Below are 19,465 nucleotides of genomic sequence, written 5' to 3' on the forward strand. Positions count from 1 at the left end.
TTTTGGGACATATTAGTATGTTCGTACGGGGTCCCGAGGGACTTGGGTGAGTTCCGAATAGGTTTAGGTTGTGTTGCGCTTGTTTTTTATGTTTCCACGTCGTTTCTTCGGGCATTTATGGTATCACATTAATCAAATGAGCTCCGAATTCAATTTTTATTGAAGCATTAGATCCGTATAGTAATTACGGAGTCATATCAAAAAGAATCGTCGAATCCGGACATCGTATGAGAGAGTTATGCCAATTTCTGTTTCTGGAAGACCGCTGGTTTCTGGTGTAGTATCGCAAGGCTCACAAATGCAAACATTTGATGGCACTTGCGACCTCTCCCCTGTTCCAGTTCGCATTTGCAAATGTTTAATCTCAATTGCATAATTTTCCAGCATTGTTATTGTTCGCAATTGCGGAGGCTTCTTTGCTTTTGCGAGGGTTCGCAATTGCGAACCCTAGATCGCAAATGCGATATCTACAGCTTGTTTTCAACTGTGTAATTCGGATTTTTGCTTTATTTTTTTATTTTTTTGAACCCTAGGTCCGAGAGTGGGCGATTTTGAGAGAGAAATTTCATCTACAACAGTTGGGTAAGTGCCTTTGTTCAATTTCTATATTTCATGATTATATTTGAGTTTTAACATCAAATAGTGAGAATCAAAGTGAAAAATTGGGAATTTTGTCTAAATTTCAAAAATATGAAATTTCTTGATTTGAGAGTCGAATTGGACTCCGACTTGAAAACAAATCACGTATTTGAACTCGTAGGGCTATGGGTAGTCGAAATCTACCCCTTGACTCGGGTTTTGACCGGGCGAGCCCGGGGTAGGCTTTTGTTGACATTTTAGAAATTGTATTAAGATCATAACTTTGTTAACTGAAATTGTTTTCTCTTGCATTATTTAATGTATTTAAGTCGTCTTTGGCTAGATTGAGCAAAGCGGGGGTGAATTTGTGAAGGAAAAGCTAATTTGAGTATTCATCTAGCTTCTTTGAGGTATCTTGCCTAACTTTGTATGGGGGAACTACCCCTTAGGCTTTGAGTCATTTGTACTAATTGTGTCATGTGAAGGCCATGTACGCGAGGTGACGAGTATGTACTCGGGCTTAATTGTGGAAATTTGACCGTTTAGGCTCTTAGGTTCTTATGTTCATTAGATATGAAGTTGTTTGGTCATGTTAAATCCTCTATTTACTAAATCCATCCTTACGTGTCTTATTTGGAATTAATTGATTCATGTTCTACCCTTATTGCCAATTAAACTCTTATGTGCCTTAACTGAAGTTATTGCCTCTTTTGTTGTCACATTATCTCTTCTGCAACTGCTTAACCCTAATTGAAGTTATTATTATCTCTTCCGTAATTGCTTAACCCTAATTAAAGTTATCATTATCTCTTCCGCAATTGCTTAACTTTAATTGAAGTTATTAGTATCTCTTCCGTAATTGCTTAGCCATAATTGAAATTACTATTATCTCTTCCGTAATTGCTTAGCCTTAATTGAAGTTTGTTATCCCTTTCACTGTTGACGTATTCTTATTTAGGGTCATTGATTCATGCTATCTCTCTTATCCTCGAATTGTACTTTTGTGAAATCATTATTACACATTATCTCTCCATTGTTGAGCTATTCTTGTTGAGACCATTATTCCCTATTGTGTAATTCTTTGTGAGCTCATTCTTCCATCTCTTTGTGTTCTGCAGTTCTTGTGTTGATTTACTTGTCATATTCTCGTGTTATGGTTGTTGTTGATGTTGTAGTAGTGTTGTTGAGCCGGGGGCTAGGCGTGGTTGTGGTATTGAAACTATTTTGAGGAAATATTGTGGCATATGGTCACATGTTGTGAAAGTTATTTTATTGTGTTGTTATATATTGGCACACGTGGTATTGTTGTGAGGATTGTCGGGATGTTTGCATGCAAGTTGTCCGTGCTATTGTTATTATTGATTTTTGCATATGCAGTGTGATAAGGCAGGTTATATATGTGGGTTTGCGCATGTGGAGAGGCAAGGTGAGAATATTATTTTGCGCGTGCGGAGAGGCTAGGCGGGTATTTACTTTATTATTGCACACGTGGCGAGACAAGGTGGGCTATATCGGGGAATGATTTGTTATGACTTGTGATGGCCTGGGAGCATTGTCATTGTTGATATTTGTGTAGTAGTGTGCCTACCTTGTGTGAGTTATACCGTGAACATTGTGGAGTGATCATTTCTTATGTGTCATTCATTGTCTCTACTCTTACTTGTTGACTTGAATTGTGGTAGAACACTTGCACAAGCAAACACGTAAACAAATCACCCATATTGGTTTAAGAATGTGAATCCTGATGTTATTGACCATTTATATGTACTCTTGTGTACTTTCCTTCGGTGTGAGAGTTATTTTGTTGGCACGTGAGTGGTCCGTGCAGATATTAGATATTGTCACCCTCTTGGCATGTGGGTCGTCCGTGCGGTTATGAATTATAATGTTGGCACAAGATGCCAAGTAATTAGGATTCATGAATTGGGACCCGTGAGCTGTGATTATGAGGTTTGGTAGCTCGTGGAAGTTCTTGAATAAATCTGGTGTGAAAGTGTTGGTTCTTATTGAGTTGTTACTTGTTTTTCTTTATTTGGTCTCGCCCGACTTAGACTGTATTCAGCTTACTCTACAGCATTGTTACCTATTGTGCCTTGTTGCTAATTGTTGCTTTAGTTTCCTATTACAAGCATTGTTTTATTATTTCTCAACATGCCTAGCTTTATATTGACATTGTCTCTTGTTAGTTCTACATTTATACTTGTTCAGGTTGCTTAGTCCAGTAGGTGTCTTGACTGTCCCTCATCACTACTCCACCAAGGTTATTCTTGATACTTACTGGGTACCGTTATGGTGTACTCATGCTACGCTTTCTGCATATTTTTGTGCAGATCCGGGTATTTCGGAATTGGTTGATCAATAGCTACTTGTTCGAGTTTTGCTGTGAAGACTCAAGGTAAACCTGTCATCGCATTCGCAAGCCTCGGAGTCACCTTCTGATATTGTACCTGTACTGTTTATTTCTATTCCGGAACAGTTGTATTTAGGGATTTTCTAGCAAACTCACTAGAACTTATGACTTGTACTACCGGTTTTGGGATTGTAAGTTTTGTATAGAGATTTCTATTTCATATTTAACAGTTGTTGGTTGAATTTTGCTATTAATTCTGTAAGTGTTAGGCTTACCTAGTCTTAGAGACTATGTGTCGTCACGACATCCTAGGGAGAAAAATTGGAAACGTGGCATATTTTTGTACTCCCACCACCACCACCACCACCACACACACACCTCTCCCGCACCCCGAATTTATTTTCTACAAGAATTTAATTATTCTTTTTAAAATTCACAGTAACCCAAAGGAACTAATGTGCTACTTTACTTTTTCACACAAGAGCAATGTTGAAATTTGAGCTCGATAACTAAAAAAATATTTTATTTGTTGAAAAAGAAAGTATCATGAAAAGAAATTACTCATTTTGTTGAAATAAAAGAAAATACTTTTATTACATCATAAAAGAATATACTCATTTTGTTGAAAGTGGAAAAAAAGTACACTATCTACAATTTAAAAAGAAAGTACTCTTAATAATAGTTTTATTTAGGGTGGATGGGGTGTGGTGGGGTAGGGGGTGGGTGGATAGGGGTGGGGATGGAGAATAGAGTGGAGAAGGTTGAAAAAGAATATACTAATTTTGTTGAAATAAAAAAAAGTACAACATGAAAAGAAAATAGTCTTAATAATAGTTCTATGTAGGATGGGTGGGCGGCGAGGTTGGGGTGGGTGGGAGTGGGTGGGGTGTGGTGGGGGGTTTGGGCATTGGGGTGGATGGTGGTGGGTTGGTGGGGATGCGAAATATGGTGAAGGTTAAAAAAGAGTTTTGGAAAATGTTTTCCTTCTTTTGATAGGGAAAACATTTTCCTCCAATTGATGGAAAATATTTTCCAAAATATTTAACCCAACCAAACATGAAAAAATCAGAAAATATTTTCCGAAAAATATTTTCCTTCATACCAAACACACCCTGAGTTATGATCCATTCTAGAATCGGGTGAATAATACAAGTGAAAAAGTGCTTTAATTTTTTTGACCCAATAGCAAAAGTTTTGGAAAAAGTTTTATGCTAGAATTTTAAAGCACGCTAGGCAAAAATTTCCTTAAAGGTTCCGAATTTTAAAGCACACAACAATTATAGTGATAGTCAAAAAAGGTCATCCAGCTTTATTTGCTATCTAGAATCTCTCGAGTCTATACTAACTTAGCTATATCATGGTTCGGAGTAAAATTTAGGCGGATTAGATCATGACTATTTATTTATTCAAAATATTTTGAACGCCCCTAGTGGTACCATTTGCCAAATCAACTAGCGGTACCTTTTGGAAACCTAGTTTATTGTACAACTTGTTCAGCCAGGGCTGTCAAAAGATCTATGCACCTTTTATTTGGATATAGATTACGGGAAATTTAAAAACTGAGTACCTAGGGTATCTGTTTGTTGAATTGTGTAATGGTAATTTCTTTGATTAGATATGATTTATCCTTTACGTGCATACCACGGAACTGTATCAATTGTGAATACCTTGATGTTCTCTAGTTGTATGCAAACATTGATTGGATCATCAAAGTAATTTCGATTAACAAAATTCTACAACTGGCAGTCTATCATCCTTATAGAAATTTGCTTGCAAATTAACTATTGATCCAAATTACTTCGTTAGGGGTAGTTAGTTGGGGTTAATTTACCCGCATTTGATGTTTAAATCAAACCATAATTATTAATCAAAATTAAGTGATAAATTGATGTGACAATGTGAATTTATTTACTATGTCCAATGACAATAGTATATTCGAAGACACATTATGTATAACATCAAGTGCGAGTAAGTTTCTTCTATTAATTGATAATGTTAGATCGATTTTACGAGCATAATGGAGTATGTGGTAGCACAAATGGGGAGCAAACCCTCGTATATTTAACCACTAATCTGGAAAGAGATTGAATCTTGTAGTAGTTGGGGAGGAGATAGTTGTTGCCTCTAAGATTGATGAGAAGAACAGAAAAGGGCATGTAGTAGTTTTCATATTCTAAAATGAAAAGAGAATGAATTAAGAATGTTTTCTTGTCTAAAAACAGGCTACACCAATCCTTGTAAAAGTGAAGAAAATTCAGTACTGAAAGACATGATAGCATTAGGGTATTCAATATGTAACTTCATTCCGATAATCGATCATGTGTCTACTGAACAGGAACCATTTTGACTTTGCTCCCGGTTGAATGTAGTTATCATTTAGGAGACCTAATCGTTAAAAAAAGTTGTCTTTACATCGTCAATATCAAAAAGTTAAAGTTCTTAAAAAGGAAAGCAAGAATCATAACTGCAAATATAAAGGAAGTTAGGTTATCATGTCATGATTCAGAAACTTCGCAGTGGAAACAAGATGGAAGAAATCAATGAAACATTTGAGACACAAAAATAATGGCCTGGCTACAAATGCAGCTGATAAAAAAAAATGTACAATGACGTCTATCCAAAAGAATAGTCAAAAGAGAGAGCAAAGAATAAGCTGTGTTAAAACTTTACAATCTAAAAGAACCAAGTGTGAGCACCGTAATCTCTCTATCACCTATCACCTTGAAGGGGTTTCTGATGGCTGACTATTCAATGCAGAACTTGAGGGAATAGAAGGCATAGATCCATTATCTTGAGGCGGTGAACTGCCCCACTTGGGCTCTGCATCTGATGGCTCGATCACATGCACTGTGCCATCACTCATACCAAGAGCAAATTGGTTGGAATCAGATGGATGTGCTGTTATCACCACAGGAAATGCCGTGCCACTCACGCTGCTAAAACAACATGAAATTCAGATTAGTGGCCACAGTTCCGAAATATTACTTCTACATTCAGATAAGAGTAACGAGCATGTCATTATCACATGTCACTACCACCCTCTTTTCCAAATATAAGCTGAAATCCAAGAGCTAACTTTGTTCTAACAAACTACAGTTCCTTCAGTCAAAAACTTTCTAGCTAGTTTATCTTCCTCAATATTGTCCTCTAGAAAGTGCAAAATTTTACGGTGAAAATGATCATTTTCTTTTTTCAAAATTTCATTTTCCTTTTGAAAAAACACATGCAAGAAAATCATATTCCTTTCAGTCACATACCATAATTTTCTAGAGACATATTTTCAAATCACTAAGTTGGCGTCCAAACAAAGCCAAGTTTCCAAGACATCAATTAAGATCTGGCATCAGCATTTAGGCATCATGTAGCATCGTATATTCAATGTAAAGATAGAGGTGAACGCTTGGAATAATACTATTCAAGGTCTGTGTGCCATGTTTGATAAAATCTTGCCATAGGAAACTGTCCTGGGACTAAGGCATCTGTTTGTCTCTTCTTGCCTCTTCTCCTGAACTCCTTTGTTCTTTTGGTTTTTAGGGGAGGGGTTATTAAAGTTTGTACCTAATCTTGAGAAAAATCAGGATCTCTGGGCAGGTTTACAGCTGGACTAGGTGACTAAGCAGTTCTTTTGAATTTTTCCAACTTCCTATTTAGCAAATTCCAATGACTTACTCGCACACTCTCAAATTTCCATCAGATCAATCCACTGCAACACCTAAGGGAAGCTGCAGGTGCTATTTTGGCAAAGGAGAGAGTGGCTGTCTAATGGCTTTGGGTTCACTTTAATTGCTTCAAAATGCAGCTTCATTTGTATCCCATGAGCTAGGGATTCGCTTGTATTGCCTGGAAATAATGAATTTAACAAAACAAGGCATGAAATACCTGCTAATTGAAGAAGATATGTAAGCTGAGGGTGCAATTCTACATCGAAGTCTGAGACTGTCTGCATCATATATTCCAATTGCACCATCGCAGAATCCAGTAAAGACCAGCAGGCCATCACATGAGTATATAGCACTTGAAATAGGAGCACTGAGTGAATCTCTTGGATGCCACTGCAACCAATTATTGCTCAAATCATTTATATGTGAACTAGGAAATAGGAAAAGTAGGGAACTCGAGCGTCAAACTCTGGAGTACATGATAATGAATGTATAGTGTTCATAATAAAATATGCAACATGAAAGTTCTCGTTTGTTGAGCCATGTCAAGCAATATATATGCAGCTTACTGCAAAGTATGTAAAGCAAGAACAGAAAATAGAAACTAGGAAAAGCAAAATGTCAACACAGCAAATGAGTTAACAATGACTATCTACCCGGACAACAAAGAACAAAGATAACTGCACTTAGTCCACAGCAACTCTGGTTAGCATTGCTTTATAGATCCTAAGTGCTTAATGATTATTTACTGTTATCCTTCTCAAATAAAAGTGCTTAATGATTTATTTTCGATCATACTCTTGAAATACAGTTAAGCTTTGTAACACAGGATACTAACTCTAAACAAACAAGAACCACCAATATATAAAATAACCATTCCCAAACTCTATGCACATTTAGAAACAAATTTGGTCATTATGGAATTGGGCTCTGAAAAGGGAATTAAGTCAACATAAATCACTTGATTTCTAAGCAATCAATACAAACTCTATGTGTATTTTAAAACAAAATACAATAAATTAATGTGAAGACTTACTGCACGCAGACATTCAAGTTGGGTATCATAGATTCCAATTTGGCTTTCATGAACTACTAATATATGAGATTGGTCATTATGGAATTGGACTCTAGTTTCTCCAACTAAGGGACCTTGGTGACCTGGCGGCACTTGGATAGGCCTTGCTTTTTTCTTTTCCCAGCCATCAACACTCCAGATACATAGCTGCATCGCAGAACAAGCACCAAACATCAAGCTATTAGCATGTCATTGAAATTATACAACATTACTACTATAGCATCAAGATTGTAAGGTTGCGATAGAAGCTTGCCCAGCCTAAAGGAATAACAACCAAGACTCATGCATACCAGCAGTGCTGTGCCTCAAAAAGGAAATGAACGCAAGAAGGCAAAATTAAGGCAAAGAGGAGAAAACCACCAACTTGCCTGTGCATCTGCACCTGAAGATACCAGTACATTCAAACTCTGTGAAAATGCAAGGCCCGTGATCCGTTTCTGGTGACCCTTGAGCTTGGTTTTGACCTATGACAGATCAGATAACCATAAAGAAGCAAACAGAAAAGATCCATTACTAGAAAATTCTAAAGGACATGCAGGAATAAGGAAAATAGAAAACGAAGTTGATAAGCATAGCGCTTGAGGAAAATAGAAAACGAAGTTGATAAGCATAGCGCTTGAGAGAAATATAATGAAATAACACTCTTGCTTTGATATTGATGGCATCTATATATTGCTGACCTTAAAAGTGTGTTTATTTTGAGGGTAAAGGATAAAAAGGTTACTGTGAAATATTAACAATTAACATCCAATTGTCTACGAATAAAAGATAAGTAAGGATATTATACTTTCACGCTCCGTCCAGTTTTAATGAATTGATAATGCTAACGTGGAGGGCAACCAACACCTCCATTTTTACTTCCTTCACAAACGAGTGAAACCTTATCCCTCGACATTTAGCCCCACTCCGGCAATCCTTCCTCTTTACAACCCAAAACCAAACATAGCATAAGAACTCATTCTTCCAACTATTTATCTAAAACTTTACTAAAATAATGAAGTCCAATGTAAACTCGGGGTTGTTAGCTGGCATATTTAAAGACAAATATGTATGAGGATACTCCTACCAAACATAGCTAATAACCATTGTAAAAAAGGGGAGGAGAAAGAGGAGAGCATAGAAGCTACAAAGATAAGTTTCAGTATCAGAACAAACAGTGAGAATTTAAATACGCAATACTGTCACTTCGAAATGAGATATGCAACCTAGGACCAAACACACACAAAAAAAGAAGAGAAAAAAGGAAGTACCTCATCAACCCTAACATTGTATATCTGGATAGTGGAGTCCTCCATTCCTACAGCGATAACGTTGTTATCTTGAGGATGAAATGCCAAATAGGTGGCTGCAGGAGGTGGCGGCATGAAAGTTGTCATCACCTAACCAGAGTTCATGTGTCAGTTCAGATAAACCAATTTATCATCATCAAAATTAATTCTGGAAAAGAAAGGAAAAATCAATTTTGTACATAATAACAAAAGAAAAAAAAGTTGACGAATTTTCGCTCAAGAACTAAACTAGATCTTCCATTCCTTTTCCAAGAGAGGGTCAACAAACCTTAAAAGTCATCATGTTAAACAAGGAGACCTTCCCACCAGAAGCAGACATGACATAAGAATCATTTTTAGATAAAGCAATACATGCAGCTGCATCTTCAGCTGATTTTGCGTCACCGACATCGTTAGACATGAGTGCTCCATTTGTCGGCTGCCATAGTTGTGGGGCAATTGACGCAGAGGACTGAAAGAAAGAAATAAGGAAAGCAAACCAGTCAATATTTGCTGACCACAGGAACTAGCGAAAATTTGATGCGAGCCATATTGATACTCCAATTTAACCTTTCCAGATGGATTTCGCTCATTTCTCTGCCATTTCCAGAGCTTATGAATGGCATTGGAGCCCAGTGCCAGCACAGCAAGCCCAGAATTTGTATAAAGCAGCCGCAGCACCTGCCATCGTTACAATTCAAATGTCTTTAGGTTGCTGACGAAGACCATCAATTGAAGAAGCATGTACCTCAACAATACTAACAGCAATAATTCATATACCGTCAAGAAAGACCTAAACAAGCAGTAGGAGATTCAACACTAGTGGCCAGGAACAATTAAGAGTTGTTGAAATCTAGTTGAGTAAATAAAGAATGGCCCATCTAACAGCTTAAGCTATTAATGAGGTCGTCACACAACTCAGCGGTATTAGAGCAAGCAGAGATCCTAGGTTAAAGTCTCTCCGTCACCATTCATCAAAAAAGAGTCTACGCGTGCTTGGCCATGAAAAACAATTGGCACATGAGAGGACCTATTCGAGATATAATTTAGTAAATAATATATCTGTCTACCTATCAGTCTTTTATATGAGGTTGTCATAACACAATTCAACAAAAGGGTTATGACAAAAGGCCACCAGATCTAGTCTTCAAAAGAAAAACTACCACAAGCAAGTGAAATTAAAAATGAAGATGAAGTTTTATAACAACCTTGCTGGCTGACAGAGGGTCTGGCAACTTTAGCGTTTTAAGCTGAGATGAGTCAGCAATGTCAGAGACCTTCCAGCTTTTAATCTTGTCCATACTTTCTGCAATTCTAGGTTTCACGTCAGGAACTCTGCTGCTTTCCATAGTGGCCTATTGATGTGACAAGCATGATAAGTCAAATATCATAGAATCATACTTCAATTGATGAAAGATCAGGAAGCACCAAGAACTTTCCTGTCATAAAAAGGGGAGGGGGAGAACCATGGAAAATGAAAATACCAGATTGCCGATGGACATTGATTGCTGAGTTCTATCACTACGTTCTAGGATTGGAGGTGCAGAGCCAGATATATTAGGAATTGGACCTAAGGAACCAGCAATTGGAGGCTGCAGTGTGCATCAAGATTAAAGATAACCATTATATTTAGTGGTATGAATATGACAACTGAAATTGGTTAAGGGCCTTGTATAGTAAGAAATCATAACTGCCCAAATGAGGAGAAATGCTACCTTAACATTGACTTCAGAAAGCGCACGAGAACCCTCAAATGCCCTGCTCTCCAGCATCCTCAGCATTCGCTGTCCATCAGTGTTTGCCAGAACCTTGATTCCATTATCACTCGTCGTGAGAGCCAGCAAGGAGCCTTCCTTATTGAATCTTAGTCTAGGACTGGCCTGAAAAGAAAATTGGAGTTCACAAATTCTCAGTTTCAATAATATGTCCTCTATCAAACAAATGAATTCAAAAAATAGCAATACTAACAGGCAATCCACCATCGCCATCAGTAGATGTAAGCATGTTGTTATTATCCATATCCCAAAACTTTATCTGGAACTCATCACCAGCAGCTAAGAAACGATTCTTTGTTGTGTCAAACTGCACAACACCTAATGAACGCTTTCTAAAGCCAGAGTACGTCCTCTTGATTGCTCCTTCACTCTCATTCCACTCTACAAGGTGGGATTCACCTTCTTTACTTGTGCCACACGAGAAAAGTCTGAAAGAAGATGGGAAAAGTCAAGAATGACTATGAATACATCAAATGCAAACAAGTTAGTTTTGTTTGAGTCTTTTATAGCATCAATAATAAATCCATAGGCCTCTTTCCAATTCAATTTTTCTCCCTTCAATAAGCACCTTTAACTCATTCACCATGGTGCTTAATCTTTTACCATGGCACCTTTTGAGTATAAACTCAACCCGACGAGTCCTCCTGCAATAGAGTCATGTTTTGCCATAGGGACTGGAGTACCCATAACTTAAGGGCAATGGTATGTTTGATAGAGTGCCAATGAAGGGCTTCTCAAAAAGCCGAGGAATTTGGATGAGTTCTGGAAAATCTACAAGGGGAGCACGCTACCAGGAGAAAATATGCATTCTACAATTGATACGATGAAGAAAATGAAGTTAGAGTTAAGAGGAAGAAGACCGCTAATGAAATCACCAAACAGAAAAGGAATTAAAGATGCTTGAGATTAATGTGAATTATGGGAGGTAAAGGCATACATTTGCTAACATCTGCCAAAAGAAGCTACAGATAATTTGTTGTAATGGATACTGACTTAACAGCAGAAAGGAAAGGAGGAGAATTATCAAACTATTGACTCCAACATGAAGAGCTGGCTTTTACTGTTAGGAAAGAGACTAAGATGGACCATTGAGACATACCATTGGTTCAAAAAATGTGGACAAATACATGGGTAGATTTTTGTGACTTTTTGGATGCGAAATGAATTGAACTTGACCAACAAGGCGAGCTCAAAGCCAGCAGTAAGATCTGGAGCGGGGGCATTAGGGTGGGCTTGCTGGTCGAATTAGACTGGGAGGATTATATAGCTAAGATAGGGTCAAGTTGAAGGTCTAGTACATCAGGATTGAGCATGGACAAGGCTCAACTGGGCCAACATTGATGAACTATTCAGATCAATTGTTTTTTTTGGGGGGGCTTTTTGGAAGAAATTGGCTGTAAAGGAAGTATAGTGGAATTGTTGAATAAAGAGACTGGACTTGCAATGACCATTTGCAGCCACTAGTCTGCATCTATTCTCCTGTCTAGCAAAGTAAAAAATTCCCCGTGGGTCCCCAAGGCCACAGTTAGAGAAAACAGAGGAACCAATTATGTTTGAACTGGCAGCGATAAGAAGATGTTGGTCCTCCCCTTCGGTAGCGATGTCATCAAATTTAGACAGGAAGGAGCATAAAAGGCGGACATTCCAAGCTATAGGCAATTTTCAAAGTAGGCGTTTGGACATAAGAATTGTAAAATTCCAAAAAATAGTGAAAATGGTATTTGAAATTTGGAGTTGTGTTTGGACATAAATTTCAGTTTGGGTTGTTTTTGAAGTTTTGTGAGAGATTTGAGTGAAAATTTTGAAAAACAGCTTTTTGGAGTATTTCAAATTTTCAAAAATTTCCAAAATGCATCTTCAAGTGAAAATTGAAAATTTTATGAACAAACGCTGATTTCGAAAAAAAATGAATTTCTTTTGGAAAAAAGGAAAAAAAATTCTATGTTCAGACGGGCTCAAAACCTGATAGAGGATTTGGAGTAGTTGGATTCTCCATTACACAGAGGAAATATACTTGATTCAAGGGGTATAACTCACTGCCAGCCTCGAGAATAGACGTATCCATAATTGAATATGATGATGGATTTGACAAGCCTACCTTCCTAAAGTTGTCACGGACCAAAATCTAATTATACTAAGTTGGGGTCATGGGATAAAAAAAACCTATTCAATTTTAGAAAATCTGGCTGGCGACAAAACGATTAGTTTAAATGGTGACACGGCGAGGATTCTTTTGAGATCAGGGGATACCTGACTACATCCTTCTTCTAAAATTATAGCTGCTGAAGGAGAATTTAAAAGACAGGAACTTGAAAATAATTGAAAACCTGGACAAGGAGGAGGAATGATCCTAAAATAACTACAAACCTACAAAAAATTAATAATGCAGGGTGCTATCTGATGAGAAGCTGTGTCCAAATTAAGGTGGGAAGAGGAGCTCCAGGAAATCGTCAAAGCTGAAGAAATTTCATGGAGGAAAAAATTCAAATTTATCAAGCTAAAACAGAAAGATTGAAGTCTTCCAATACTTCAAACATATCATTGATTCCACAGATGAATGATGACGAATTAAGACAACCTGCTTGAATTCTTTTTGCCTAAATTTATAAAGGAAACCCGAGTTTCTGTAAGCTATACTAGTTTGCACTTCCTTGATGTGGTTTGGTGGAACAAAGATATGTTACTTGTCAAAACTCAAAAGTACTGCAGAGGACAAGTACAAGAGACAAAAAGAAAGTGCAGAAACATAACACAAAAAAGAACAGGAATAGTGAGAAAATTTGGCAACATTACAACAATAAAACAAATGGGGTTATACCAAATTTGAAGTTAAAGAAGTAGTAGATTCTAGAATCATTATGGTACTTTAGCTTGGCAGAACGATGGAGAAATAAAATGTATTACCAAACATTGCATCACAAGGATAAGATCTTATCGAAGAAATAGCTGCGGCAAGATTACATGCATTGCATAAAAATAGTAAAAGCTTCCTAACTTGTTTGGAACAAATAAGGTCACTTACTAAACAAGGATCAAACTATACTGGCTTTTGGACCAACCTCGTTCCATCAGCACTATATGCCATTGTTGTGCACCAAAGACCGGGGGCATCATAATCTACTCTTGATCCCATGCAATCGTACAGCCAGGCTTTTATTTTACCATCAATGGCCGTAGAGAAAATAAACTGCAAATATAAATTCAGAAAATAGTCTTCTTTATCGGACAGAAAAATCATAAAATTATAAGATAAGACTACCTTGACTCTCATTTAAGAAACCCAATGAAAGTCATTTAGCAGCCTGAGAGTCAATATTGTGAAAATTAACCACACAATGCAATTGGTTTACCTGTATATTCTCTTTATAGTGAGGGCAGACAGAATATACAGGAGCTTCATGCCCCTCAAACATATATTGTCTACGACCACCTACTGCATCCCAGACCTGTTTTATAAGAAAGCAAATAATGAAGAAAGAATCCTACAGAATTTTGGAATTATAATAGTACTAATTATTTTCTTTATTTTATAAAGGAAATCATAAAACCAATAATATGTTATCATTCAGGAGCAAACCTTGATTGTTTTGTCATCCCCGCATGTTACTATGCAGAGTTGCTTATTAGGGTGGGCAAAAGCAATATCATTAACGCCACCAGCATGAGCATCAATCTATAACACGAAAGAATAATGAAGACTTGATGAGTTATGTGATTATTGATGTGAGGATGTGAGTGCAAGAGGACAGCGTCTTTGCACGGCTTACTTCTAGATGCTGTCTCAATTCTCCTGCTGGGCTGTATGTATATATTTGAATAATGTGCTTCGAAAAAGCAACTCCTACAGAAAGCAAAATGACAGAATAATGGGTACAGTTGAGTTCCTAAAGCTACAAAAATTTATCACAGAAAAGAAAAGATGAACCAATTAAAGTCTGCCTTACCAAGTATAGAACCATCTGGGCCCCATACACATCGATTGACTGATATAGTGGTATCTTTGACTAAAGCTGTCTGAATGATAAGCAACCAAAGTATGTCAATTTGGGATGCAAAAAGTGAATCTCACAACCCAAAGAAGAAAAAGGAGAAATATGCTAAATTGAGTAAATATATTTCTTCCATCCCGAAAAAAAATGAATCCTAATAATAATTCTGAAAAATAAGAAAAGAGTATTTGGAGTTGTTTATTGAGGCGTATTTAGATTTATGTTCAAAAAATATTGTTAATATGTAAAGTAAAGTAGTTCACTGAAAGATGACATGCCGAACCAAATAATATATAGTAATTCTGAATTAGTTTGATATCTCACTTTAGGGGATGGGAGTCTAAGTAAATTATGATGGATTAGAAAACAAAATAATTTCACTAATTGGGGGATCAAATAAGCATATTGGAATTCAGAAACTGCAAGAAATACCCACCTGGAATGGCATTGAGCATGCAGATATATCCCAAACCTTGAAGGTCTTATGCACTAACCGCTCTCGAGATCCAACTTCCCAAATGCTAATGTCACCAACATTGGTTCCGACTACATGGAGATACAGGAAAAAATGGAAATTAGGATCAATAGAAATTCGAGACCACACAACGCTCCCTTCCCAAACATGGATCTCATGATCTCATCTACAAAGTACTTAAATGATAAATCACATTCTTTAACAGTAATATGCACATAAACATCCAACAGGTGATAAGTAACCCTTCCCATACTAACTATAAACTATAAAGGGATCATTCAGAATCAACCTAGAAGAACCGTCTGTTGTTGTGGATGGAAATCCATGCTCATAACATTGGATCCTTGGCTAAGATTCCGCACAACAGTTTTGGGAAGGTCATCCAGTGAATACATATGGGGAGGATGAGTTGAACCAGAAAAGGATACCTGGAAAATAACAAAAGGTTGTGTTTGCTTGCCTTGTTAATCAGTTAAAAGGAGGTTATTTAATAACTCAGGTAAGGTAATCTTGCGAACTTTCTACTTCTGTCTCGCTTCAAACTCACATCATCAGATTGACCAGCACGCATTCGTTTCATCAAATGCTCTGAATCCGCCATTTGATAGTCCATTCCAGGACCCCCTGGGGTAGTTCTTGGATGTTTTAGAAAGGCAGCTGACGACATTACAATAGACAACTTTAGTTAAGAAAATAGTAACTTTCTGGAAAAGCAACCACAATTTCCACCAAACCAATAAGAATATAACAGACCAGCACCAGGAGCCTGCACAAGTCCAGGGGGGCCTGGAGCAACAGCAGGATGAGGTATATTAGGATTTGCACTTGACATCCACCCTGCAATGGCACTTGGTGAAGGAGAAACAACTGGTTGGAATGGCTGCATTAAGAAAACTAAAACAACTGAGACACTATGTGGAATATTTAAAAAAACAGTTAGCAGAAAAGTAAGAAGTTCTGTTATTAAGATAATAACATGTTTAATGAACTCCACTCACACTGTGAGCTCCAAGAGGAGGAAATGCCCCAGGTTTTGGAACTGGTCCACCAAGCGGTGCATTTACAGGAGGAGGAGGCCGAGTTCCATTGCTAGAAGCACAAGTATGATCAGTAAATAGTGTTTTAATATCAGGGTTTGGACGTGGATTCTTGCATAGCTGATGCTGCCAGTTAAGACTGAAATTCAAATCACATAAAACTTAATAATGTAGTATAATATCTATGATTGGGAAAGAGGTTACTTAAGAAGAAAAATAATAATAATAATAATGTAGTCTTAACAAGAAAATCATATTATCACAGAAGGGGATGTCATCCCCTTCTATAGATATCAACAGCTAACAGCAACAAGCAATTGTGATTAGCAGTGGCGGAATCATGGACCCACCATGCCGTTGCTCATGATACCAATCAAGGTAGCCACCAATCACTTCGGATTTCCAATTGGAGGCTACTTTCGTAATTGGGCAGCTACATGTGCAATTTGACCAACAATTGGAGACCACATTTGAAAGTGTCGGCTATACTTGTAATTTGGTCATCCTTTGTAAATAGTGACTACACTTAAGTTCCTTAGGTAAAGTGCCAGGTATCATGTTAGCCAAAAACCCACCCTAGAATAAAACTATAAATAGTCCTTAAGTTCTCATTTTAGGGTTAGACTACATTGATGATTATTGAGTTCTCTTTGTGAGATTGCAATGGTGGTTTGCCATTGTTGATGATAACTTTTCAAGTGTGTTTTCGAGTGGAAATCCTTCCACTTGAGGGTATATCCTACAGATTAGGTACTATAAGTCTTGTTATTGTTGGGTGGTTGGTTATATCAATTGTTTGAAAATGCACCTTATTTGGGTCTAGTCTCAATTTCTATCCTTTTTATCCGTGTTTCTTTAATTTCTGCATTTTAATTTGTATCAGCTCAGCTAGGGATTGAAACTAACTTACTTGGCGCTTTCTATTTGAGGCAATTTTAAAAGAATTGATGGTAAAAAAAATTATTCCAAAAATCTCTCACATACGAATAAGAAATATAAGAAGCATATAAATATCCCAAGATGGAGAACCTCAGCGGATAAAATGAAAGACATAATGTTCACATTAGCATAGCACCTCTGATTAATCAATGTCCGCAGTCGTGAAGCTTTGAAAGAAGGAAAAGTTAACTTGTCACGGAACAAAGGATTTGCCTCTATAAGCTTTTTTAGTTCTACCAGCATAATATTTCTTGCTGACTTTGTATCACCATATTTGGAAAGCTGCTCGTTCTGCCTAGGGACACAACAAAAGATTTTCAACCAATCTTCAACAAATGAAGAGAGCACACATCACACTTCAAATGTCAAAATATAATACCTAAAATTGTCAAGAGTCAGTAACTGAGTGATCTCCTTGAAAAGATCTTCATTAAAAGAAGCAAAAACCTTAAGGTCCTTCACAAGAATCTCAACTGCTTTTACTCGATCATTCCTGACAAATACGTTTCCAAAACCAACCAAATGATTAGAGGTGTAGATTTTTTGATCAAGTATTTAATGGTGAATGGCATTTGAACTCACTTGTCAAGAGCTTCAAGATATTTTTGCTTTCTTATTTCGAAGAAGATCTTCATTGAATAGCGGTTGTCCTCAACCTTTGTGAACCCACTTAGGTATCGCTCAACTTCATCCCATTCGCCAGCTTGCACTTGATCCTCAAAGTATTTCATATTGAAGAAGAAACCAGATTCTTGCTCCAACCTAAAGTTAATATTCACGCAATCTCATGGTAAAATGGAACTTTACAAAAAACAAGAGAACTAACATTACCCCCTTGGTACTAAGTAAAAGTTATGTCATCTAACTGGTTGTCTAGACTCAAGCTAAATGAGGAAATGAGAGAATGTAAAAACAAATAACCTAAAAATAAACATTCTTAATATTTCATTATTAAACTGAAAATCCTGTAAGCAGCACAAGTCCGTGTCTGACTCAAGGCGATCAATTGACTACATAATTCATCGGGTCTAAATCGAAACGAACTAGAAAATGGAAAACCAACCATAGAATCCATAATCACTTTTCATACGCTAGACTATATAGGCATTTGAATTTTAACAATAAACGGCGTATAAAAAGGAAACTTACTTATGAACTGCCTCTTTGAACTTCTCCTCATCCAAAAACTGGAGGATCAAGAAAACCAGTTCCCTACTTAAGGAAGACATGGTGACAGCTCCAGGAACTCCTAGCCACTCCAGTGCAAATGTTTGGATGTTAATTAGCAGAAGCAAATAAAAAGTAACCCAGGTTTTCCACCAATAGAGCCCCTTTACTCCAAGTAATCACCTACTTAATTTAGATCATTTCCCCAACAACCAAGAATATGTCTTCTGAGTGCTCAAATTTCTCACAACATTGCACAAATAATTACCATTATAAGCAGAAACACAATGTACTAACACTTAGGTCCAACAAATATCACTTGAAACTTTGCTCTTTCAGCTTCACCACCAAAGAGTAGTGCAAAAAAAGAATCATTCACTTAAACCTCTCAAATCAATGAATTCAATACAAATCCCAAGAAGATGCGACACGCCAAACCCCAATCAAAGCGCCCACAAAGCAAAGTCCGCAACTTTCTTGGAAAATGAGCTCCTCCAAAATCCTCAAATTCCTAAAACAGAGTCAGAAAAATGCAATCGTTAAGCTACCCAATACATTAAAGAAAAAAAGAACCCCACTTCAGTTTTTCTCTAAAGAACTCATTTTATCATAAACTACCAATAATGAGAGCAAAAGGTAATATTTTTCAGATCTGGGTATGTGAAATATCTAAACAAGAATGCATATTTTGAAGAGTTAGAGGTACTTTACTTGTTTGTGACAACCCCACAAGATGTTTTAACAATGCAAAAGCTAGGGTTTTTTTGTTTTTTTCCCTCTGTAGAAGAGAGGACTAATACTGAAAGGGACTTCCTTTTTTCTTTTTTCTCCTTTTTTCTCAGCAGACAACCATCCACTACTCCTACTTCTCTTTCTTCCCTTCTTCGTAATCACTCTTTTTTTTTTTTTCTCTTTCTATATTTATAGTATGAGTTCTATATAGAGGGTGGGTGGCTGGGTTTTTGTTGGGTTTAAGATTTTTCATTTTCAAAACACATGTGTGATCTCAAATTCTTTGCAGATTGATAAAATGACATGGTGGTGAGAATAGAGAATGGCACAGTAGGTTGTGATGATGGTTTTTTTGTTTTCCACATGGTATTTGGTACCCGCGTTGGAGCCTACATCATTAGAAGGAGACTTACTTATTGT

The 19,465-nt window shown here is 37.0% G+C and overlaps 1 protein-coding gene across 2 annotated transcripts; it reads right to left on the bottom strand.

The window, feature by feature from the left end:
• Nucleotides 5,395–19,227, bottom strand: LOC109235771 (protein TPR2-like). 2 transcript variants are annotated; one of them, XM_019402013.1, is made up of 26 exons: nucleotides 19,025–19,227; nucleotides 18,296–18,824; nucleotides 17,729–17,908; nucleotides 17,526–17,639; nucleotides 17,283–17,441; nucleotides 16,169–16,346; nucleotides 15,924–16,050; nucleotides 15,718–15,827; nucleotides 15,460–15,598; nucleotides 15,132–15,241; nucleotides 14,651–14,720; nucleotides 14,474–14,547; nucleotides 14,284–14,379; nucleotides 14,057–14,152; nucleotides 13,766–13,893; nucleotides 10,900–11,134; nucleotides 10,647–10,811; nucleotides 10,416–10,523; nucleotides 10,140–10,286; nucleotides 9,502–9,612; nucleotides 9,221–9,403; nucleotides 8,914–9,042; nucleotides 8,032–8,127; nucleotides 7,625–7,810; nucleotides 6,809–6,981; nucleotides 5,395–5,862 (listed from the first exon to the last, which is right to left on the bottom strand). In XM_019402013.1, the coding sequence occupies exons 2-26, from the start codon at nucleotides 18,373–18,375 to the stop codon at nucleotides 5,646–5,648; spliced, it is 3,411 nt and encodes a 1,136-aa protein (XP_019257558.1). In that variant the 5' UTR covers nucleotides 18,376–18,824; nucleotides 19,025–19,227; the 3' UTR covers nucleotides 5,395–5,645. The 2 variants fall into 2 exon arrangements, with proteins under 2 accessions (XP_019257558.1, XP_019257557.1); XM_019402012.1 differs by having other exon boundaries at nucleotides 5,395–5,865.

The sequence above is a fragment of the Nicotiana attenuata genome, chromosome 12 (assembly GCF_001879085.1).
Source record: "Nicotiana attenuata strain UT chromosome 12, NIATTr2, whole genome shotgun sequence".
In the NCBI taxonomy this organism is placed as follows: Eukaryota; Viridiplantae; Streptophyta; class Magnoliopsida; order Solanales; family Solanaceae; genus Nicotiana; species Nicotiana attenuata.

What these genes read in the sequence shown, in the direction of transcription:
- LOC109235771 (XM_019402012.1), bottom strand. Translation starts at nt 18,375, where the DNA reads ATGTCTTCCTTAAGTAGGGAACTGGTTTTCTTGATCCTCCAGTTTTTG. An exon ending in GTGCTGGTCAATCTGATGAT is followed by an intron (nt 15,599 to 15,717) that starts GTGAGTTTGAAG and finishes GTTATTTTCCAG; the next exon opens with GTATCCTTTTCTGGTTCAAC. An exon ending in CATGCTCAATGCCATTCCAG is followed by an intron (nt 14,721 to 15,131) that starts GTGGGTATTTCT and finishes CTTATCATTCAG; the next exon opens with ACAGCTTTAGTCAAAGATAC.